General features: G+C 40.3%; 1 protein-coding gene across 1 annotated transcript in view; it reads right to left on the reverse strand.

Annotated features, from left to right (window-relative positions):
• The window catches only part of LOC102811325, a 128,492-nt gene that overhangs the window by 35,830 nt on the left and 68,885 nt on the right, over positions 1-23,777 (reverse strand). The window contains exon 16 of the mRNA XM_006839992.1: positions 1,163-1,363. Within this exon, the coding sequence (XP_006840055.1) occupies positions 1,163-1,363 (201 nt within the window). The remainder of the gene's footprint in view (positions 1-1,162; positions 1,364-23,777) is intronic.

Below are 23,777 nucleotides of genomic sequence, written 5' to 3' on the forward strand. Positions count from 1 at the left end.
GGAAAAAGTTCCAGCCAGGGTTAAGGAACCTGCACTGCACCGTCTTTGTCTTGTGCTTTCATGCCACTAGCTTCCCCCGCATCAGACTTCCAACATGAGTGATTCCCTCAACATCCTAAAAACAGCCACAAAATTAAAAAAAAAAAACCAATTGTGTGCATTCATGTTTTGAAAAGATCTATTCTTTGTCTTTCTTTCACTACTTAATAAGTGCTATGATTAGTGAAAACCAAGCTTGTCAAAATTCCTCATGGACCATTGAATGTAATTAGGGTTGGAAACCACTCATTCCAAACCCAAGGCCCGTTGCCATGGAGCCGATGCCACGGCGTATTAAAGAGTAGAACTGCTCCATAGGGTTTTCTTGGCTGTCATTTTTATGGTCACAAATTGCCAGGCCTGCCTCCCAGGGTACTACTGGGTGGGTTTGAACCACCAGCCCTTATGTTAGTTTTTCAGTGCCGTTGAGTTGGTTCTGACTCATAGAGACCCTGTATAGAGTTTCCAAGGAGCGGCTGATTGATTTGAGTCGCTGACCTTGTGGTTCAAACTGACCTTGTGACCAAGTGCTTAACCTAGAGCACCATGTAAACTGTTTGCACCAGCCACGAGCCTAAGATCACAGTTTTGATAGGAATTCAACAATGCAAATGAGTTTACAAAACGTGCATGCGGCTGCACATGTTGTTCTTGAAAACAATCACAATTAAAGACTATTTTTGGTCCTGGGCAGTGTTTTCCATTCTTTTCTCGCATGTCAGTTTTTAAGCCCAAGGAGCTCTGGTAGCATAGTGGTTACGAATCGGGCTGCGAACCACAAGGTCAACAGTTCGAAACTACCAGCTGTTCCGCAGGAGAAAGATGAGGCTTTCTGCTCCCGTAAAGATTTACAGCCTCAGAAACCCTGTACAGGGTTGCTATGAGTTGGAACCGACTCCATGGCACATAACAACAACAATAACGCTTACATGCAGGAGCGCTGGTGATGCACTGCTAGCTGAAAGGTTGTTGGCTGTTTGAACCCACTAGCCGATTCATGGGAGATGCATGTAGCAATCTACTTCTATAAAGATTTACAGCCTTGAGAACTCAATGAGAGCAGTTCTTCTGGGCCCTGTAGGGTCACTAGGCATCAGATGGGCTCCAGCTCTGAGGAACTCACCTGCTGGTCGAGGATGTCCTTCAGCAGCTGCAGGTGGAGCTTCAGACAGATGCAGTCGTCTCTATAAGCGTTAATGAAATAAGCATGGCTTGGATCAAACCTTGGGCGCCTGTACATGATGTCAGTGATTATTTGTGCTAAGGCAAAGCGCTCCTCAGGGTCCAACACGTGCTGGTAGGCTTCAAAGTAACTGTCAAGTAGCTGCAAATAAGACTGATAGTCAGATCTAGGACACATTAGAACTGCCTGTGGGCTTTCCTAGGCTGTGAATCCTAGGCTGCAGATTGCCCAGGCTTTTCTCCCCTGGAGCAGTCGGTGGGTTTGAAGGGCTAGCCTTTCCATTAGCTGTTGCGTGCTTAACGATTGCAGCCTTGAGGCCCAGAAAATGGAGGTGAAACAGCAGCTCTTTGTTTTGGAAAAAAACAGGGCATCATTAGGAAAGACAGCTCTGAGCCTCTGGGTGCTCTGGGTGCGTGGCTCTGGATTGGGCAGATGGAGCATAATCACCCCCCCCCCCCTCGTTACAGAGTTAGGGAAGCCCAGGGGAAAGAGCAGGAACTGCAGAGCGAAAGAGCAGGAACTGCAGAGCGAAAGAGCAGGAACTGCAGAGCCTGAGACCTGGATTTCCGGCTTGACTCTACTCCTATCTCCAAGTCCCTCTGCTCCCCTCCCCACAAAAAAAAAGGGGGTTACATAAGAAGCCCTGGTGGTGCCATGGGTTAAGTGTTGAGTTGCTAACTTGAAAGTCAGCAGTTCAAACCCACCAGCCACTCCATAGAAGAAAGATACTGCAATCTGCTTCTGTAAAGATTCACAGCTTTGGAGACCCTATGGGGCAATTCTATTCCGCCATAGAGGATCAGTATGAGTTGGAATTGGCATTAATTATCTACCACCAAGGAGAAAATGCATTCAAAAGCACTTCATCAGATGTATTTATTTCAAACACCTTTCTCCACAGACCCATTCTTGTTCCTCCATTTTATTCCATCACTAATTTACACCCTCGGAAACCCTGTACAGGGTCGCTATGGGTCGGAACTGACTCGACGGCACTTAACAACAACAACAAAGGAAGCAGGAGAACTCCTTTTCTTTTCTACATTTTCAGCCAGATTTCTGGCCTCTTCTCTTTAATACAAGTCCTGGTGAGGCACCGTAAGATAAACATTGGACTGCTAACTGCAAGGTTGATTGTTCAAACCCACCGACTGCTTCTTGGAAACCCTACGCAGGGTCACTATGAGTCAGAACCAACTGGATGGCACTTAATGACTTAATCTCTTTAATTGTTGTCATTAGGTGCCTTCAAGTCAGTATTGATTCATAGTGATCCTGTGCACAACAGAACGAAACACTGCCCGATCCTAGGCCAACCTCACTATGGTTGCCACACTTGAGCCCATTGATGCTGCCACTTTGCAAATCCATCTCGCTGGGGGTCTTCCTCTTTTTCTCTGACCCTCCTCCTTACCAAACATGATATCCTTCTTCAGCGACTGGTCCCTCCTGACAATGTGTCTGAAGTGTGAGAGATGAAGCCTGGCCATTCGGGCCTCCAAGGAGCACTCTGGCTGAACTTATTCCAACACAGATCTGTTGGTTCTTTTGGCAGCTCATGGCACTTTCAATATTCTCCTTCAACACCATAACTCAAAAACATCAATTCTTCTACAGTTTTCCTTATTCACTGTCCAGCTTTTGCATGCATATGAGGTTATTGAAAATACCATGGCTCAGGTCAGAGACACCTTAGTACTCAAGCTGACATCTTTGTTCTTCAACACTTTAAAAAGGTCTTGTGCAGCAGATTTGCCTAATGCAATATGTTGTTTGATTTCTTGACTGCTGCTTCCATGAGTGTTGATAGTTGATCCAAGAAGAACGAAGTCCTTGACAACTTCAATCTTTTCTCCGTTGATAAGAATGTTAAAGAATCTCTTTAAATTAAAGAATGTCTTTAATAGGAAACCGTTATTAAAGTGCATGGTGGTTTAAGTGTTGGGTTTTGAAATGAAAGGTCAAAGTTCAAACCCTCCAGCTGCTCCAAAAGGGAAAGATGAAGCTGTCTGCACCAGGAAAGATTTCTACTCAGTCCTACAGAGTCGCTGGGAGTCATAGCCGTCTCTACGGTAATGGGTTTGATTTTGGTTTTTCTCTGTAGTAGGTAATGATGGTGGGACAAACAGTTAAGTGTTTGGCTACTAATGGAAAGGTTGTTAGTTTGAATCTGCCTAGATGCACCTTGGAAGACAGGCCGGGTGATCTATATGTCAAAGCCATTGAAAACCCTTTGTAACAGTTCTACCTACACACATGGGGTTGTCCTGAGTCACAGTTGACTTGACAACAAGGAACTACACTGTGGAAATAGGGTTCTGTCAATTTTTAGTCTTGAGAAACGTGTGGTCATTGGTTAAATTCAAATAAGGTGTGATATCATACTATTGCTATTGTTGTCTGTGTCGGAAAGTTTGCTGTGAGATTCAGGGGTCAATTCAATAACCGTCTACACATTTCCCCTTGTACTGGGAATTTTCTATTCCAAGTATTAAAAGATGCTCAAGTTCATTTGTTTATATCCCTTCTTAAGACCTCATTTATAAAAACCCTTCAAGTAGAAAGTTGTTTTTGTTAAGTGCCTTTGAGTCAGTTCCAACTCATAGAGATGATATATAGGCTTTCCGAGACTGTGCATCATTGTGGGAGCAGAAATTTTCATCTTCCTCCTTTGGAGAGGCTGGTGGGCTCAAACTGCTCACCTTGTGATTTAAAGTGCTTATCATACAGAGCCACTGCACTCCCCATAGAAAGCTATGTTGTTGTTGTTGTTGTTGTTATGTTCTGTGAAGTCAGTTGCGACTCATAGCGACCCTGCACAGGGTTTCTGAGGCTATAAATCTTTACGGGAGCAGAAAGCCTCATCTTTCTCCCGTGGAACAGCTGGTAATTTTGAACTGCTGACCTTGTGGTTCACAGCTCAATTTATAACACTACATTACCAGAGCTATAGAGAGCTTTAAATTTTGATGCACAAATTATGAACAAAGCCTAGAAACAGAAAAAGAAACTCGTCCTAATGTTTGAAATCACCACCTGTAGTGTGAAAATCTAGCTCTTTGTTTTCAATGTGTTTGCTTTTCTTTTGTAACATAATTCATGTTAGATATTTAGCATAAGTACTGAGGACCAACTGTGTGGTCAGGTTATGTTGCTCCCTGACAGGGACAGAGTTCATTGGTCCTGGAGTGAGAAGCTGTACACTTGCGCGTTGCCTAGGTGAGTACAGGAAATAAAGAGAAGCTCTCTGTAGGGAAATGAAGTTAGAAACCCAATTTGGGGTACGATTGTGTGTGAGAATGTAGTCTAACTGAAAGGCTGGAAGCTCAGAATCCTTCCAGAGGTACCTTAGAAGAAAGGCCTGACTTTCTATTTCTGAAAATCCACAGGTCTACTTTAACACTATTTAAAAACAACAAACAACTAAAACAAAAAAACAGTGAAGAACATAAATACTGAGAATCAGAATCAACATGACAGCAACTGTTGTTTTTTGTTCGTTTTTGTCTCTTTAATAGTAGCTTGTCCAAATCACACCTGTATAGAAATGAGGGGGTGTAGCAAAGGGAAGATTGAGGGAGAAAAATCTCTTCCTAGACAAAGTGGTTTGTCCCAGACCAACTCCACTAGGAGGGGCCTGTGTGTAGAGCTTTCAAAGACAAGGAGACAGCGTCAGTATGTAATGTTCTAGTGGAATTTTTGCTTCGGTGGAGTTAATAAAATCTTTCCTAAAACCCAAGAAGGAGTCCTGGTGTGGCACTGTAGGATAAGCATTGGATTGTAAGGCCAGTTTGGACCACAAGGTTGGCAGTTCAAACTCACAGCCATTCCTCAGAAACCCTGTAAAGGGTCACTATGAGTCGGAACTGACTCAACAACACTTAACAACAACAGAAGTCAACAAAGTTTCCAGATTCTAAGAGTTAAAGAGGGTCTTAGTATGGGAATTCCTGAAGGAAAGACTGTTTATTTTCCTTCTACATTTTTCTGTGAGCTTAAGAAATTTCTGTTCTTGGTATAAATTCTATTTGTATGTAATGAGTCATGGTGTTAATCACCCAAAGCTCTTCTGAGATCTGAGATGGTTGGAATCCAAACAGGGACACTAGGGCAAGATAAGAAACTGATCAATGTAATTACTCTTTTAGGGTTGTTGTGTGTGTGTGTGTGTTTTAGTAATATTTTACTGTGTTTTCAGTGAAGGTTTACACAGCTGTCTAGGTTCCCATCCAACCTTTGCTATACAAGTTGTTCAGTGGCATTGGTTACATTCTTCACAAAGCACGAGCATTCTTTTTTTTTTCCGTTAGAGTTGTTCCTTTTTGTTTTAGGATTGCTTTAAGAGCTCCATCAGCCTTAGACACTTGACATTTAGAGAACCCACACACATTGTATCAAATAATTAAAATGTATTCACACCCAATCACAATTTTTTTTTTCTGTAAAAATACTAAATGATTTATAAGTTTGTTTTTTAATGTACTTGGCTAGAAGCAACACATTTCATTAACGATTGGCTATGGTTTCTGGGTAGTTTTTGTATATAATTGGGAATTCTTAAGAAGTGAGAAAATCTCTGTAAATTGTTTTCAAATGGTATGGAGTGTTCTTAATGGTCAGTGAACAAATTTTTTACATTTTATAGATGTGCAACTATTTTATTGTCATCTATTTTGTATTTTCTTTCCATATTTTGGAGTGATGCATTTCCCTTAAATATCAAACATCCTGATGTTCCATGAAAACTTCCTAAGTCCTTAACACTGAGTCTCTACCTTCTGATGGATAAATTGACTCTGACTGGAAGTGAATTGACCTTTCTCCCACAGCTGAATAAAATCCTTGTTTTTCTCTGTGGATCTAACTTAGGGCGACTTCCCTTAGAATTTTTGTTAAAGATGTCTCTCCCCAGGCAATCTCCCCTGCCTAGCTTCCACTTTGGGGTTTCAATCTTATGCTGAAAGACCTCAGCTCTTACATGTCACCACAAGCACAGGAGGCATAGGCTTGTCCAGTATGTCACTACATTTACTGGGCAGGGAGGAGAGAATTGCTCAGGTTCCAATTTCTACCAATCTGCAGGCCTAGCATTCTCCTAACATCAGAAACAGAAAGCTTTAGAGAAAGAGTGTGTATAGTTTCCTTGACTGTGGTCTTCCTGTTGGTTCTAGGCTGGAAGGCCAGTCTTTATTTTACTAAACTAAGGTATCTCCTGGAGATAAATGGTGTTAGGTGCCACTGAGTAGATTCCAACTCATAAGGACCCCATGTGACAGAGCAGAACAGCCTCATGGGATTTTCTTTCTTTTTTAACTTTTTTTTTTTTTTTAATGTTTTATTGTGAATTATGTGATAGCTTGCATGGGAGAATATTAGCTTTACCTTCATCCTATCATATATCGTTTCATTGCCATGGAACATCAACCAGCCAAAGGGTATACACTACAAGCCTGCCCCCTAGTCGTCAGCACACAGCCCCTCTCCCTCTCTGGGTCTAAAGTCCCCAGTTGCTCCCATCTCTCCATGTCATAGTCTCTGTGAGGCTGTAAATTTTTAAGGGAGCAGAAAGCCTCATCTTTTTCCTATAGAGCAGTTAGAGTGTGGTTAATGCTCTTGAACAGAAAAACTAGAGGTTCACTGTGTGTACGTTTAGTTAGGTGATGTTTTTCTAAAAATGTATCCATCTCTTCTAAATTTTCAAATTTTTTGGACTACAACTTTTCATAGCATTCTGTTATAATCCTTTTGATTTCCTTTGGTTCCCTTATGATATCGCCTGTGTGGTTTCTAATGCTTGTTATTTGTGTCTTCTCCCTCTTTTCTTTTGTTAGGTTTGCCAGTGTTCTGTCAATTTTGTTAATCCTTTCAAAGAACCAGCTTCTTGTCCTGTTGATTCTTTCTATAGATTTACTGTTTTCTATCTCATTTATTTCTGCTCTAATCTTTATTATTTCTCTTCTTTTGGTGGCTGTAGGTTCCCTCTCTTGGTCTGTTTCTAATTATTGTAGATGCTGTGTTAATGTGTTAATTTTGGTTCTTCTTTTTGAATGTATGCATTTACTGCAATAAATTGTCCTCTCAGCACCTCTTTCGCTGTGTCCCAAAGACTTTAGTATGTTTGTGTTTTCATTCTTGTTTGTTTCTAGGAACTCTGTGAGTTAACGTTTTATTTCTTTTACTACCCCAGTCACTTTTCAGCAGGGTGTTAGTCTGTTTCCATGTATTTGACATTATTTCCTTGGTCTTCATATTATTGATTTCTAATTTGATAGCATTGTGGTCTGAGAAGATGCTTTGTAGTATTTTGGTATTTGTAAATTTATGGAGGTTTGTTTTGTGGTCTAAGACATGGTCTATTCTGGAGAATGTTCCATGTGCACTGGAAAAGAATGTGTATTGTACAGTTGTTGGGTTGAATGCACTGTACACATCTATGAGGTCCAGTTGGCTGATTGTGTTGTTTAGTTCTTCTGTGTCTTTGCCAAGTTTCTTTCTGGTTGTTCTATCCATTTTTGACAGTGGTGTACTAAAATCAACCATTATTATTGTAGATTCATCTGTTTATTTCTTCAAATCTACTAGCGTTTGCTTTACATATTTTGGAACTCTTTCATTGGAAGCATAGATATTTATTATGGTTATTTCATCTTGTTCAATTGTCCCTTTAATCATAAGATAATGTCCATCTTGATCTATTATGCTGGTTTTTTCCTTAAAGTTTATTTTATCAGAGATTAGTACTGCCACTCCTGTTCACTTTTTATTGCAATTAGCTTGGTATATTTTTCCCCATCCTTTGACTTTTAATCTGTTTTTGTCTCTGTGTGTAAGATGTGTCTCTTGCAGACAGCATATTGAAGGATCTTGTTTTCTTATCCATTCTGCCACTCTGTTTCTTCACTGGTGCATTCAATCCAATAACATTCCATGTACTTATCGATAGGTATGAATTAATTGCTGCCATTATGTTAATTTTTGGTAGGGCTGTTCGTTCCTTTGTTCTGCATGCCTTCCTGTGCTGAGTTTGTGTTTTTTGTGCTATTTCTTGTCTATTTTTTCCTTAGTTTTCATGTATGCTTGTTCTGCTTAGATTTTCATTTTCTTGGTACATTGTGAAGTTTTAATTTTCTTTGAGGTTACCTTATTATATTCCATTAACTTCTCCCTCCATTTAGTGCAGTCTATTTTATCCTGTAATCTACCTGACTTTCTCACCATCTGGATCTCTGTTCCTACGTGTTTACCTTCCTTCACATTGTAATTGTTTTGATCATAGACTGACCTTCCAGATTCTCTGAGTTTGTTCTTATAGTTTTGTTCTGTTTTCGACTCTTCCATCTGTCAATTTAGTTCTAGGAGGTGCTACCATGTATGTCAATCTCTGGTTGTTGTCTGTTCTTGTTGGTTCTCAGTCCACAGAACTTCCTTTAGGATGTTTTGTAGCACAGTGTTGGCTTTGGCAATGTTTCTTAGCTTCTGTTTATCCTGGAATGTTTTGATTACACTGTCGTATTTGATTGATAGCTTTGCTGGATAAAGGATTCTTGGTTGGCAGTTTTTTCTTTTGGGGTTTTTTATATCTCTCCCCATTGCCTTCTTGTCTACATGGTTCCTGCTGAAAGATCCAAGCTTAATTTGATTTGCTTGCCTTTGTATGTGACACTTCTCTTTTCCCTAGCTGCTTTCAGGATCATCTGCTTATCTTTGATTTTGGAGAGCTTGATTATGGTATATCTTGGTGATTTTCTTTTGGGGTCTGTCCTTCCTGGGGTTTGTTGAGCTTCTTGAATGCTTATCTTTTCTCTTTTCAGGATGTAATTTTCTTCCAGAAGCTGTTTAACTATCTCTTCTGTGGAATTGTGTGATTCTTCCTGTTCTGGAATGCTGATAACTCTTTTTTATTCGTCTTCATGTTGTCCAATATGAATCTTAGACCTGCGTCAGATTTTTTAATTCTTTTTTCTGCTTACTCTTCTATTTTAGTGGTATTGAGATGTTTGTCCTCTAGTTCACTAGTTCTGCCTTCCATCTCTTCAATTCTACTCCTTTGCCCTTTCAGTGTATTGTCTATTTCTGATATTCTATTATTAATCATTTGAACCTTTTTCTGTAGGTTTTGAATTGTTTCCAATGCTATATCTATCTTATTTTATTGTTCCTGTAGCACTTTCCTGAATTTTTCCTTATTTCTCTCAACTCCATTGTAAAGTGTTTTGAAACATCTTGCAATCATTTTTCTGAATTCCTTCTCAGACATTTCCAAGGCCTGCCCTCCTTCCAGAATGGAATCCAGGTGTACCTCTAGGTCATTTGTCTCAGACATTTTATCTAGTTTCTGGACGTATGCTGATATGGTCATCTGTTTTTGCTTCTTAGACATGTTTAGTGTTTATCTGTGGCCTTAATACTTAATTGAGAGTGTGGTTTGGTATTTTTTATGCTTTCTGATTGCCTCCAGGTAGATGTGATCAGGACGTGGGCTTCCCTTTTCACTCTTCTTATTGCTTAACTCAGAGTAACTTACGCAGGTGTTGTCTGCCTCCCTGGTGTATGGCAGTTGGTATTGGTTCTGCCTGGATTGTCGGGCTTTATAGGATGTGATTGTATCTTGACCATATGGCAGCAATTGCTGTCTCTTCTTGGGTAGTATATATAGAGAAAGAGCCCCCGTAGGTAAAAAGGGGAACAAAAACAAGATACAGCAGAAAAAAACAATAGCGACAGCAAAAAAGCAAGGAAAACAAAACAACTAGACAAAAAAACAGATTGGATACTGTAGTCTATAATCACAGAAAAAGGAGAGGAGAGAAAGAAGAAAGAAATAAAGATCTGTAGCCTAATATGAGTATGACTTTAATGTCCTCTTCCAGCGTCTTGCATTCAAGGCCATCTGATAAATTTCAAGGTGCCACTTTTTGTTGTTATGCTGTACCTCAGGATTTAATTTTAGGTCTGTTTTGTTTTCAAACTCTCTCCCTCTCCACATCCCGTGTTCTGGCCTTTTCCCTATTAATAAAAAGTTCAGAGCCGGGTGTGGCCGTTTTGAGCTGCTTGCTGCTTTGAATGCTGAGGATATCTGTGTACAAGAACCCACCAATGGTGGGGGTGGGGGGTGTCCAATAGCCCAGGCACCCCCTCTAGTCACCAGTGGAGGTGTGCAGACAGTGAGGGGCCAATGAACAGATGAAAAAATAATACAAAATAAGAACAAAGCAAAACCAACAAGTATATTGTCCAGCTTTGCTCCGAGCTTCCCATGGTGTTATTATGTGGTGGGTCTGTTTGCTTTCCCCACTTGGTCTTGCCATTTGGCCTCACCCAAGTTGTCAGCTCCAGGCCACTGCACCCGGCAGATTCTAAAGTATGAGATTTCTTACATCCGCTACAAGTTCCACTAGCTATAAGTCTTCAAACTTTCTAAATATTCCTACCTATGTGGTTCAGAGTTTTGGAGCTCTCTCCTGAACCTGCTTCGTCTGGTATTCTGTGCTATTGCTGATGGAGATCTTCACTGCACCTCTACTCTATCTGCCATCCAGTCCTGCCTCTCCTTTTTAAACTTTTTGTTGTGAATTAAGTGGAGGTTTACAGAGCAGATCACCAGCGTGAGATGCAACAAATCATTTCCTTCATTTCATCTCAACGAATACAATCCCTTCAATGTAACCTCAGTTATGTCACTTCTCCCTGTGAATCTTGTCTCCTTTCCACCTTGTTTCTCAATACTTCTGAATAGTGACCTTAGGTAAATGCTGCCCTTTCAGTCTTAAAGGGTTGAACATTCTATGGTGTGCATGCATCACTGGTATTGTTGTTCCCTATATACTATCTACTTGTTGGCTGAAACTTGAGCCACAAGGGCGAGGACAGTACCAGACGTGAAGGGTAACCAAGGACCATAGTCTCAGGTCACTGTATTCTCTTTGTGACCAGTATATCTGGTCTTTTTTTTTTTTTTTTTCTTTTTCTTTTTCTTTTTTTATAAAGAATTTATTGTGAATCAAGTGATAGTTTACAGGGCAGATCACCAGTTTTACATTCAACAATCATATACCTTTGTTTCATGACAATGATTATAATCCCCTCCATGTACCATCAGTTAACAGTATTTCTCTCTATTCAGTTTACCTTTTCTTTTTTTTAACACTCAGGCATATATAATAATTTACACTACCAAAGGGCACATTCTGCAAGTCTGCCTCTTGGCCACCAGCTCTCAGTCCATCTCTTTCCATAAATCTTGAGTCCTCAGCTGCTCCCTCTCTCCATGTCCCCATCTCTACCTCCATCCCGTATTCCTCTTGTGCTCTTCTTCCTTGATGGTCCTAGGGTCCTATGTTTCTGGACTGTAAGATTAACTACACCCCCATTTTTGTTACAAAACTTCAACATTTACAATAGTGACAATTGCAATTAGTCATGATAACAATTACTCACTATTGAATCATAAGAATCTTATCCCCATCTCTTTTTACCAGACCCATCTAGACAAGATGAAAACTCTTCAGTGCAGACGCTATCTTCCCCAGCACACTCTTAAACTAAACTCCCTCTTGAAAATTTGTAAGTCAGTCACTTCGTGTCTTTATCGCCCCCTCATTTTAGGTAGCCAATGTCTAAGTTACCTGTCCCTATCTACCCTGTATACAGAGGGGACAGCATTGATACTTGATGTGACGACTCCTTTCCTCACTGTTCGTATTTTAAGCTACTACACCCATGAGTATAGGTCAAGTTCATCAAATTGTAGTAATTTATGCTTATTTTCTTTATCAAAAATTGCTTGTTCTCATCTTTCTCTAGTCAAGTTCTGGTTATCAAGCCATTGAGGCTAGGTTAAATGGGTACTATCTGCAAGTTTGGGTGTTCTTGTGAAACCTTGTCTTTTTTGTAATTATGTTCCACATTTTCTCTCACTTTATCTAGCCTCTATCATTCTAATGTGATCCCTTTCAGAACAAGTGGTAGTGGTAGTTGGCCACCATCTCATTCTGGTCTCAGGGTTCTGGAGACTGATGTTCACATGTTTCATTAGTCCATTGGATTCATTGATTCCAAGCGTCTTCATTTTCCATTTCCTCTCCACAGGGAGAGACCAATAGCTGCACTTTAGATAGTTACTCATCAGCTTTTAAGATCCCAGTCATTACTCACAAAAGTAGTATGTAGAAAATCATCTTTATGGACTCTATTAAGCCACTTAACCATGGTGTCCCATCATGGGGTTTTCTTGACTGTAATCTTTGTGGTCACCACTCATCTGTCAGTTTATTGTACTGTGGTAGCTTATAATGCTGGAAGCTATGCAACTAGTATTTTAAATACTAGCAGGGTCACCCATGGTGGACAGGTTTAAACAGAGATTCCAGATTAAAATAGATTAGGAAAAAGGACAGGTGGGCCGCTACTCAAAATCTTATGGATAGCAGCAGAACATTATCAGATATAGTGCCAGAAGATAAGCCCCTCAGATTGGAAGGTACTAGAAATGCCACTGGGGAAGAGCTACTTCCTCAAAGTAGAGTTGTCCTTAATGACTTGGAGTTAAGCTTTCAGGACCTTCATCTGCTGATGGGGTACAACTCAAAATAAGATTAAACAGCTGCAAACTTCCATAAATAATTGGAACATGGAATGTATGATATATGAATATAGGAAAATTGAAAGTTGTCAAAAATGGAATGCATAAAGATTGATATCCTAGATGTTAGTGAGCTGAAATGGATTACTATTAGCCATTTTGAATCAATTATATGGCTTACTACCCCAGAAATTGCTAATTGAAGAGGAATTGTATAGCATTCATTGTCAAAAATAATATTTCAAGACATATCTTGAAGTACAATGTTGTTTTTAATAAGATAATATTCATTTGCCTACAAGGAAGACCAGTTAATACCAATATTTTACAAATCTATGTACCAACAACTAAAGCCAGTGATGATGGAATTGAAGAATGATACCAACTTCTTCAGACTTGTGGTGTGGCACTATAGGATAAGCACTGGACTGCAAACCACAAGGTCAGCAGTTTAAATCTACCAGCTGCTCCTTGGAAACTCTTTACAGGGTCATTATGAATCAGAAGCAACTGGACAGCACTTAACAACAACAACAACAACAACAGACGTCTTCAATCTGAAATTGATCAAACATGCAATCAGGATTCATTGATAGTTCTGGTGATTGGTATGCAAAAATTAAAAACAAAGAAGAATCCATAGTTGTAAAGCATGGCCTTAGTGATAAAAAAAATTATGCTGGAAATTACATGATAGACTTTGGCAAGATCAACGATTTTTTTCATTGGAAATACTTTTTTTCAACAACTTACACGTAGACTTCACCAGATGAAATACTGAATCAAACTGACTACATCTGTGGTAAAAGACAATGGAGAAGCTCAATATCATCAGTCAAAAGAGGCTAGGGCAGATTGTGGAACAGACCAACAACTGCTTATATGTAAATTAAGGCTGAAGTTGAAAAAAATTACAACAAGTCCATGAGAGTTAAAATATGACCTTAAGTATATGACCACATGAATTGAGAGGCCATCTCAAGAACAGATTTGATGCATTAGACTCTAATGACCCAAGACCAGAAGAGTTGTGGGATGACATCAGGAACACCATCCATGAAGAAACCAAAAGATCATTAAAAAGATAGGAAAAAAAGAAAAGACCAAAGTGGATGTCAGAAAATACTCTGAAACCACCTCTTGAGCATAGACAAGCTAAAGCTACTGGAGGAAATAAGGAAATAAAAGAGCTGAACAGAAAATGTCAAAGGGCAGCTCAAGAAAACAAACTCAAATATAATGAAATGTGCAAAGCACTTGAGGTAGAAAACCAAAAGGGAAGAACATTCTCAGCATTTCTTATGCTAAAAGAACTTAAGGAAAAATTCAAGCCTCGACTTATAATATTGAAGGATTCTATGGAGTCCTGGTATGGCACTGTGGGTTAATGCACTGGACTGAAAAGTCAGTTTGAATTGCAAGGTCAGCAGTTCAAGCTCACCAATTGCTCCTTGAAAACCCTATACAGGTTTAGAGTCAGAAATGACTGGACAGCACTTAACAACAACAAATGGACAAAATATTGAATGACACTGTAACATCAGAAGAAGATGGAGGGGATTCCTGTCTACCCAGCAAGGAAAAGCAGGTCTGGCCATACAGCCAAACCATATGTTGTTGTTGTTAAGTTGGTTCCGACCCATAGCGACCCTGTATGGGTTTCCTAGGAGCGACTGGTGAGCTTGAACAACCGACCTTGCAGTTCAAACGGCTTTGCAGTCTGGCACATTAACCCATAGTGCCACACCAGGATGTATGAGCACCCTGTAAAACCCCAACATAAAAGGCAAGAGCCAACACAAACTACTACACACAAGGACACAGCTAGTTTGAGAATTAAGCTGTGCATATGCAGATACCTAACTGACTTTCAGATATAAAGATAGTGGACAATCTTTCTCCCATTAATTTCTCAATATCTATCTGTGCACCTCCACAGTGATGATTAGAGGAAGGGCCTGAGTGAGTGGATACCCTCCCCACACAGAATACCAAACATTTTGAAAATTACACAAACAAAAGTAGACAAAATAGATGATTGGGACATAATAAAATTAAAACCTTATGTGCATCAAAAGACTTCATCAAAAGAGTAAAAAGGGAACCCACAGAATGAGAAAAAATCTTTTGCAACGACACATCGGACAAGGGACTAATTCCTAAAATATATAGGAAACTATAACACCTCTACAAGAAAAAGACAAATTACCCAATTAAAAAATGGGCACAGGACATGAACAGACACTTCACCAAAGAGGTGATCTGGGCAGCCAACAAGCATATGAAGAAATGTTCATGATAACTAGCCATTAGAGAGATGTGAATCAAAACAACAATGAGATATCTCACACCAGCAATAACAGCAAAGATTTAAAAAGTAGAGGACAATAAATGCTGGCGAGGATGCGGAGAGACTAGGACCCTCCTACATTGCTGGTGGGATTGCAAAGTGGTCCAACCACTCTGGAAAGCAATATGACACTTCCTCAGAAGGTTGGAAATAGAAATACCTTATGATCCAGCAATTCCTCTACTTGGTATTTATCCACAAGAAAAACGAGCCATAACACGAGTAGCTATATATACACCAATGTTCAGAGCAGCACTATTTACAATAGCAAAAAGATGGAGACAGCCTAAGTGCCCATCAATGGAAGAATGGATAAACAAACTGTGGTACCTACACACAATGGAACACTATGCTACCTTGAAGAATAACAAGGAAGCTGCAAGCCACCACATAACATGGATGAAACCCTGAGGATATTATGCTGAGTGAAATTAGTCAGTCACAAAAGTAGAAATACTGCAAAGGACCATTATTGTAAAGAAAAAGAACCCATACTAGAAGAGGAAAAAAAAAATTCTGGTTACTGGGATGTATGGGGTAGGGTGAGGGGGGGGGGCAGAGAGGTGGAGCACAGGGTAGGGAATAGACACAGGATAGCTTAGGTGCTAGAGGAGAGTGTCAATACACAAGAAGGGTGAAGGGAATGGAAGAACAAGGTGGATTGGAGAACAGTTAGTCAGGTTTGCATGGGCTAAGTGGGACAGAAGTAAATAATGTTGTATCTACAACTTTGGAACAACAGGGTTCTGGGACACAGGGTTTGAGGCATGGTTTTAATGGTAAAAGAGGGGAAATAATGTTAAGATGCTTGGCTGTCTTTTGAATCTTGGTTTCCCATGCCTACCATTATAAAATAGACACTTGAGGAAGAGAGAAAAGAATAGCCAGAATTATCACCATAGAAAGCTTGTAAGTCCATCTTCAGCCTATAACTTATTGGAATACCTAAAATGGGGCTAGAACTTGACCAGTGAAGGAGGCTTCCTGGGGAGCCTTTGCATTGCATAAGACCATAAGTGGAATCCTGAACCCCATCCAGAATCTTCTGAGGTGTGAAATTCCACATGAAAGGACAAGCAGACCAGCCTGGAGCAACTAGAAGAACAGAAGATACTTCTTGAAAGAAAGGCCAGCAGGAAAAATAAAAAACAATATCAGCAATCTGATTGACTACTGCAAGAACAAGCAAGTTTTTCACCTAGGAGCCATCAAAGTAAGTGTTAGGGTCCCCTCAGGGCAAACACCCTTCCAAGAGTAAGACTCAAGGAGAATATACAAGTAGGCATGTGGTCTGGCTGGTGACTACGTTCATCACCAATAAGAGGAAATGGGGGGAAAACAGCAATAAAGTTGTGAGGTAAGTCCGACCATATTCAATAGACTTCCTGTAAACCCTGGTGGAGACCTGGTTGGCCAGCAGTATGGCAAGACCTGGGGACTCTTCAGCCCAGAGACAGTGACATGGCCACAGAGGACTAGAGCGGAGAGTGAAGCATCCAGCAGATATGAAATGAGGGGAGATGCACAAGAACACCCATACTTGCAGATAATGCCCATTTGACCAGGCTTCAATGGCTGGATGATCAGAACTCAGCTAGAAGAAAGAAGAGGATAAAAAGAATAATCTGATACAATTTGATGAACCTGACCTATACTTATGGATGTAGTAGTTCAAAAGAAGGAACAAATCTTTACAGTGAGGATCACTCCCACCCCCTTGGTATGCAGGGTTGACAGGAATGGGCAACTTAGACATTGGCTACCCAAAATTAGGAGGCTACCCAAAATGAGGAGGCTACAAAGGTAAGAAGTGACTGTCTTTCAAGAGGGAGCCTATTTCCAGAGGGTGCGGAGGAAGGCAGAATCTCCACTGAGTGGTTTCCAATCTGTCTGGATGGGTTTGATGAAAGGAGATGAGGATAGGAATCTTGTGGCACAATAATAAATAATTGCTATCAGGATTGACTGTGAGGGTTGGAAATGTAAAGGTAGATGTTTTTTTAACAAAAAGGGGAGGGGGGAGTGGTTGATTTTGCAGTCCAGGCGGAGGTCCATGGAACCATCAAGGGAGAAGAGTGGAGTGCGGGACCCTACCCAGAGAAGCAGTGATGCCAGAGATGGAGGCAGAGATGATGACATGGGGACTCTGAACTCAGGGAGCAAGAGGGGCTATGTGCTGATGGCCAGGGGGCAGGCTTGCAAGGTATACCCTTTGGTTGTTTGATGATGCATGGAAGGGATTGTAATAATTGCAATGAAACAAAATATGATAGGATGAATGTAAAGCTAATGTTCTCCTATGTAAACTATCACATAATTCACAATAAAAACTTAAAAAAAAAAAAAAAAAAAAGAAGAAGATGAAAGGAATACGCAGTCACTGTACCATAAACAATTGGTCAATGTTCAGTCATTTCACCGGGTACCATATGATCAAGAATTGATGGTACTGAAAGAAGAAGTTTAAGCAGCACCAAAGACATTGGCAAAAAATAAAACTCCAGGAATTGATGGAATGAAAACTGAAATCTTTCAACAAACTAATACAGCACTGGAGGCCCTCACTCATTTTTGTTAAGACATTTGGAATACAACTACCTGTCCAACCGATTGGAAGGAATCTATATTTGTGCCCATTCCAAAGAAAGGTGACCCGTCAACAGAATGTGGAAATCATTGAATAATAACATTAATAAAATACATGCTGGAAAGTAATAAATATGCTGAAGCTGCTCATTCATCTATGTCAAGAACGCTAGAAGACAGCTAGCTACCTGGCCAACAGATTGGAAGAGATTCATAGTTGTGTCCATTCCAAAGAAAGGTGACCCATTAGAATGTGGAAATCATTGAACAATATCATTAATATCACATGCAAGTAAAGTTTTGCTAAAAACAACTCAAAACCAGTTGCACATCTACAGAGACTTGCCAGAAATTTAGAAGAGGAAGTGAAATGAGGGATATCATTGCTGACATCAGATGGATTTTGACTGAAAGCAGAGGATACCAGAAAGATGTTTATTTGTGCTTTATTGTGGATGTAAAGGCTTTTGACTGTGGGGACATGACAAGCTATAGAGAACATTGCAAAGAATGGTCTTGCTTCTGCACTTCATTGTGCCCACAGTACTTCCTAGACTGTTACAGATTCTTGTGTGTTTTGACTTTATTGGGAAACACTGGAGTGATGATTAGCAAGACCAAGACACAGTCATTTAAACAGAACAAAGGGATAATGAATAGTTTAGAATTGGAAAGGTGTACGTCAGGGTTGTGTCTTTTCTTCATACTTAGTCAATCTGTATGCTGAGTGAATAATCGGAGAAGCTGGATTATATGACAAAGAATTTGGCATCCGGATTGGGGGAAGAATCATTAACAAACTGTGATAGGCAGATAATACAACCTTGCTTACTGAAAGTGAAGAAGAGTTGAAATACTTACTGATGAAGATCAAAGACTGTAGCCTCTAGTTTAGATTGCACCTCAATGTAAAGACACCAAAAATACAACTAGACTAATAAATAATATCATGATAACTGGAGAAAAGTTTGACGTGGTCAATGTTTTCTTTCAATTTGCTTGTATCCACGATCAATGCTCATGGAAACAGCAATCAAGAAATCAAATGACATATTGTATAAAGTAAATTTGCTGCAAAAGACCTCTTCAAAATGTTAATGAGCAAAGATATCAGTTCTCAAACTAAGGCGTGCCTGACTCAAGTCACGGTATTTTAAATCACCTCATATGTATATGAAAGTCGAACAATGAATGTGGTAGACCGTAAAAGAATTGATACATTTGAATTATGATGTTGGTGAAGACTATTGAAAGTACCATGGATTGCCAGAAGAACAAACAAATCTGTCTCGAAAGAAGTGTAAACCAGAATGCTTCTTAGAAGAGAGGGTGGTTAGACTTCATCTCTGGTACTTGGACATATAATGAGGAGAAACAAATCCCTGGAGAAGGACACCATGCTTGGAAAAGTAGAGGGTCAACACAAAAGAGGAAGATCCCCAACAAGCAAAGTGACACAGTGTCAGCAACAATGTACTCAAACATAACAACGGCTATGAGAATGGTGTAGGACTGGGCAGTGTTTTGTTCTGTTGTGCTGACTTGGCGGCACCTATAAGAACAACAATTTTTATGGAAGCAGATCCCCATGGGTTTTTCTCTCATGGAGGGTGGGTTCAAACTGCCAGACTTGTGGTTAGCAGCTGAGCACTTAACAACAGCACTACCAGGGTTCTTAGAGGCTGTCTACGGGGTAGATTTAATTGGTAAGAAGCTCTGATCAAACCACTGTGACTGCCACAGAGCTGGAAACCTTGGCCCCCTCCCCTTTGAGGGAAGCACTAGATGGTTATGGTGGGAAAGAACATTTCATTCTGGATGTTGCTTCTGTAACTTTTCTCCCTCTCTACCTGGTATAGGAAGAAAGGAGGAGGTCTGGGTTTTTATGTTGGCCTTTAGGCCAAATTCAGAAATGTCTTGGTCTTGCTAATCTTCACTCCAGTGGTTCTCAACCAAGTCAAAACAGACAAGAATCAATCGCAGGCTAGGAATCAAATGTTGCTTTGTTAATAAACAATAAATAGCTGTTCAATAAAGAACAAATCTCTTCCTAAGGAAGGAGGGCCGAGGACACTTTACTTTAACATCTAGTATTGCAGGATGACCTTTAGGAAACATTTATCTAAATGACTTTGTTGTTGTTAAGTGCCTTTATGTTGGTTCTGACTCATAGTGGATACAGGGTGGATACAGGGTTTCTGATGAGTGGCTAGTGGGTTTGAACTGCCAACCCAACGGTCAGCAGGATCAACCTTAATACCAAGGAGGCTGTGTGAGTTCCAAAATTTGAAGCACTTGGCTAGTGTCAGAATGAATGATACTCCACCTTAGTTTTTGCTGATTTCCCTTGCAACTTTCAAACCCTTAGACAGACTTAAGTATATAACAAAGGATTTCCCCAGCAACTGCTAACTTCTTCTTTGTTGTTAGGTACTACGGAGTCAATATTCCCACACAAATGGAACTTACTATAACAGAATGAAGCACTGCTGGGTCAGTTTGAGCCACAAGGTCAACAGTCCAAACCCACTAGCTGCTCCTCAGAGTCCATATGAGTTGGAACTGACTTGAAGGCACTTAACAACAAACAACAATATATAACAAAGGAACTGTTGGTTGGTAGCGTAGTGGTTACGAATTGGGCTGTGAGCCGCAGGGTCAGCAGTTCAAAACTACCAGCTGTTCCATGGGAGAAAGATGAGGCTTTCTGCTCCCGTAAAGATTTATAGCCTCGGAAACCCTGTACAGGGTTGCTGTGAGTCGGAACCGACTCCATGGCACATAACCACCACCACCACCACCATACTAAAGATATGGAAATATGCCTTTAATGGACCATCTTGACACAAGCCCTTATCAGGAATGATAAGCAGCCTCAGTAAAAATTTGGAACTCTCACACAGCCTCCTTTGGGTAAAAAGGGTGTCATTCAGTCCCTGAAGGAGACTTCGGAAGAAACAATTACTTTTCTAATTCATTGTGGGCTAACTTGAACCTTTCTGGTTGGGCTAAGACAATCCCAGGGACTGGTTTCTAGTATTTAAACTGCCTTGACCTGTTTTTTTGTACAAATGGCCTGATTGTTTGGCAGGAAACGTTCCCAGAGAGCTGGGAGGAGGGGGAGTTATTGCTGATGGTACCAGCTTGTGGGAGCCCAGGCTAAGCAGCCAGGGGCACAGTATGGTTGATAAGGTTGCCAGAGTTAGCAAATAAAAATTCAAGATGTCCACTTACGTTTGAATGTCAAATAAATCAGTAGGTATTTTTTTTTATCCTAAATATGTCTCAAATATTGCAATATTTTATCTAACAACCCTAGCTGTTGAGAAAGAAAATGTAACTCCCTTTTGAAATTGATGAGGCATTTTCAGACTTTGACCTTAACCTGGCGAAGACCTCAGATGATCCCTTGCACAATTTTATTATGAAGTGTTTCCCAGTAGGGGTGGGACAATGTTCTTTCTGACTCACGGATTCCATTTATTATCTATTTGCTAACTGGCCCATTTCCATTTAAACTCGAGGCTGATGTTTGTCTAAGGAGTCTTCAAATGTCACTGTGTATGTCAAAGGCCAGCGCTTGGACAGAATGGTATATGCTACACGCTGAAAACAGGTATCGGATAGTGGAGAAAATGGCCAAAATGTATTGTCGTCTCAAACTTTATCATATTTATATTAACTTTACCTCAGTCTGTTTAATTTCTGGCATTTAAAACACTTTGGAAAATAGCATTGTAGATTAAATGAAGGTGCAAAACAGAAAATTAGCATTTTGTTGTTAAGTGCCACTGGGTGGGTTCTGACTCCTAGTAAGTACAATTGATGTGTTGTTTCTCTGAACCACTCAATCCACCTAAATTCACACCACTTCTAATTTGTACATAGCAAGGTTACTTTTAGAATTTAAGAGGTCTCATGGGGCGCTGTAGGATAAGCACTTGACCTCAAGGTCAGCGGTTCAAACTTATCAGCTTCTCCTTGGAAACCCTATAAAGGGTTTCTATTACATGTTAACAACAACAACACGTTTAAATAATTCTTTACAAATACTCATGGCAATCAAGCCAATTTTGGCCTAGAGCAATCCTGTAGGACAGAACAGAATCACCCCATGGTGATGGTGCTTATGTGCCATGGAGTCGGTTCCAACTCATAGCGATCCTGCAGAGGGTTTCCGAGGCTGTAACTCTTTACAGGAACAGAAAGCCTCATCTTTTTCCCAGGAAACTGCTGGCAATTTCGAACTTCTGACCTTGAGATTAGCACCCCGATTCATAACCACTATGTGACCAGAGCTCCTTAGAACTACCCCCTGCCCCCATAGAGTTTCCAAATCTGTAAGCTTTAGGGAAGCTGACTGCTGACAACTCCCCTGGAGCTGCTGATACGTTTGACCCACTGTCCTTTCTATTAGTAGGTAAGCACTTAACTACCATGCCACCAGGGCTTCATAATAATTCCCTACTTTAGTGATGGGCTGCTAAGCACAAGATCAGTAGTTCAAATCTACCAGCTACTCCATAGGTAAAAAACAAGGCTGTCTGCTCCCATGATGATTTATAGTCGTGGACATCTGGGAAGCAGTTCTACTTTGTCCTATAGGGATACAGTCGGAATTGACTCAACCTACTGTAGTGAATTTTTTGAATGATACTGGTATACCTAATAATAATAAACAGCTGAGGCAACTTAGCATTAGAATCAGTACAAGGAAAAAATAAAGTGGACTCAAGATATAACTGTAGTTTATCCATTAAAAATGGGTTCTTTCAATAGAATTTGATTTGTTGTTGTTAAGTGCCATGAAGTCAGTTCCAGCCCACAGCAACCCTGGATAGGGTTTCTGAGGAGAAGCTGGTGAGTTTGAACTGCCAACCTTATGAATAAAACAGACTTTGCAGTTCAGCACATTAACCCACAATGCCACACCAGGACTCTAGAATTTGATTTAGACAGTCATATTTTACAGCTTGGGATCATGGTGTGGTATTGTAGGATAAGCACCAAACTGCTAATCACAAGGTCAGTGGTTCAATTTGATATGGGAATAAAATAGACCCCATCTTCAAAGATGTAAATCTTCTACAAACAATTTATTAAGTCTTAAACAAGCGTAAATCTGAGACAAAGACAAACATAGATCACCAGGGTGAGGGAAATCACACACACCAAGATGAGCTTCCCAAGTTCTAGCTCTATGTGGTGACCTTTTATAGGGCACAGAGAACAAAGGCATCTCCCCCCACAACCAGGACTGAGGGCAGCAGCCATACCTCACACAAGCATGCTGGAAAGCAGGGAACAGACTATTGCAGATGGGCATCAGGGAATGACATCCACTAGGCGACTATTAAGGGATGTGTTCAGGAATCTTCCTGTGAGGGCTCACTGAGAAAGTTGGCCCCAAACTCCCTTTTAAATATATTCTGTTTCTAACTCTGGAAGTTCAGCTGTCAGAGGTACTTGAAGTTCTCAAGAAAATTTGGCATCTAAACACTTAAACTTAGGCAGAAGATGGAATTAAGGTCTACCTAGCTTGAGTCATTCACAGGCAAAAGCCTTCAGATTTTATGTTTTACAGCAAGAATCAATCAACCTTTTTTACCCCCCCTTACTTTGTATTGAAACGTGAGTGAAGGTTTACAGAGCAGAGCATCAGTTTTACAATCATACACTTTGCTTCATTATAATGATTGCAATCTCCTCCATGCACCAATAGTTAAAAGCCATAATAACTACATTGTACAGTTTGAGCACATATTGGTGTTTCTCTAGGAACTTCATTTCAGGGTAGAAAGGAGGGATTTATTTTCAAAGATTATTTTTAATTAAAATAGTTTAATTCACTGAAACTATTCTGCATGATACTGTAATGGTAGACACACGACATTATGCATTTGCCTGGTGTGGTGCCTGATACCAGGCATCTAGCCTCCTAAACTGAGAGAATAGAGTTTTGTTTATTAAAGGCATCCACTTGTGGTATTTCTGTTATAGCAGCACCAGAGAACTAAGACATCCTTCTATACACAAGG

This window comes from Chrysochloris asiatica, unplaced genomic scaffold (assembly GCF_000296735.1).
Source record: "Chrysochloris asiatica unplaced genomic scaffold, ChrAsi1.0 scaffold00027, whole genome shotgun sequence".
Lineage (NCBI taxonomy): Eukaryota > Metazoa > Chordata > Mammalia > Afrosoricida > Chrysochloridae > Chrysochloris > Chrysochloris asiatica.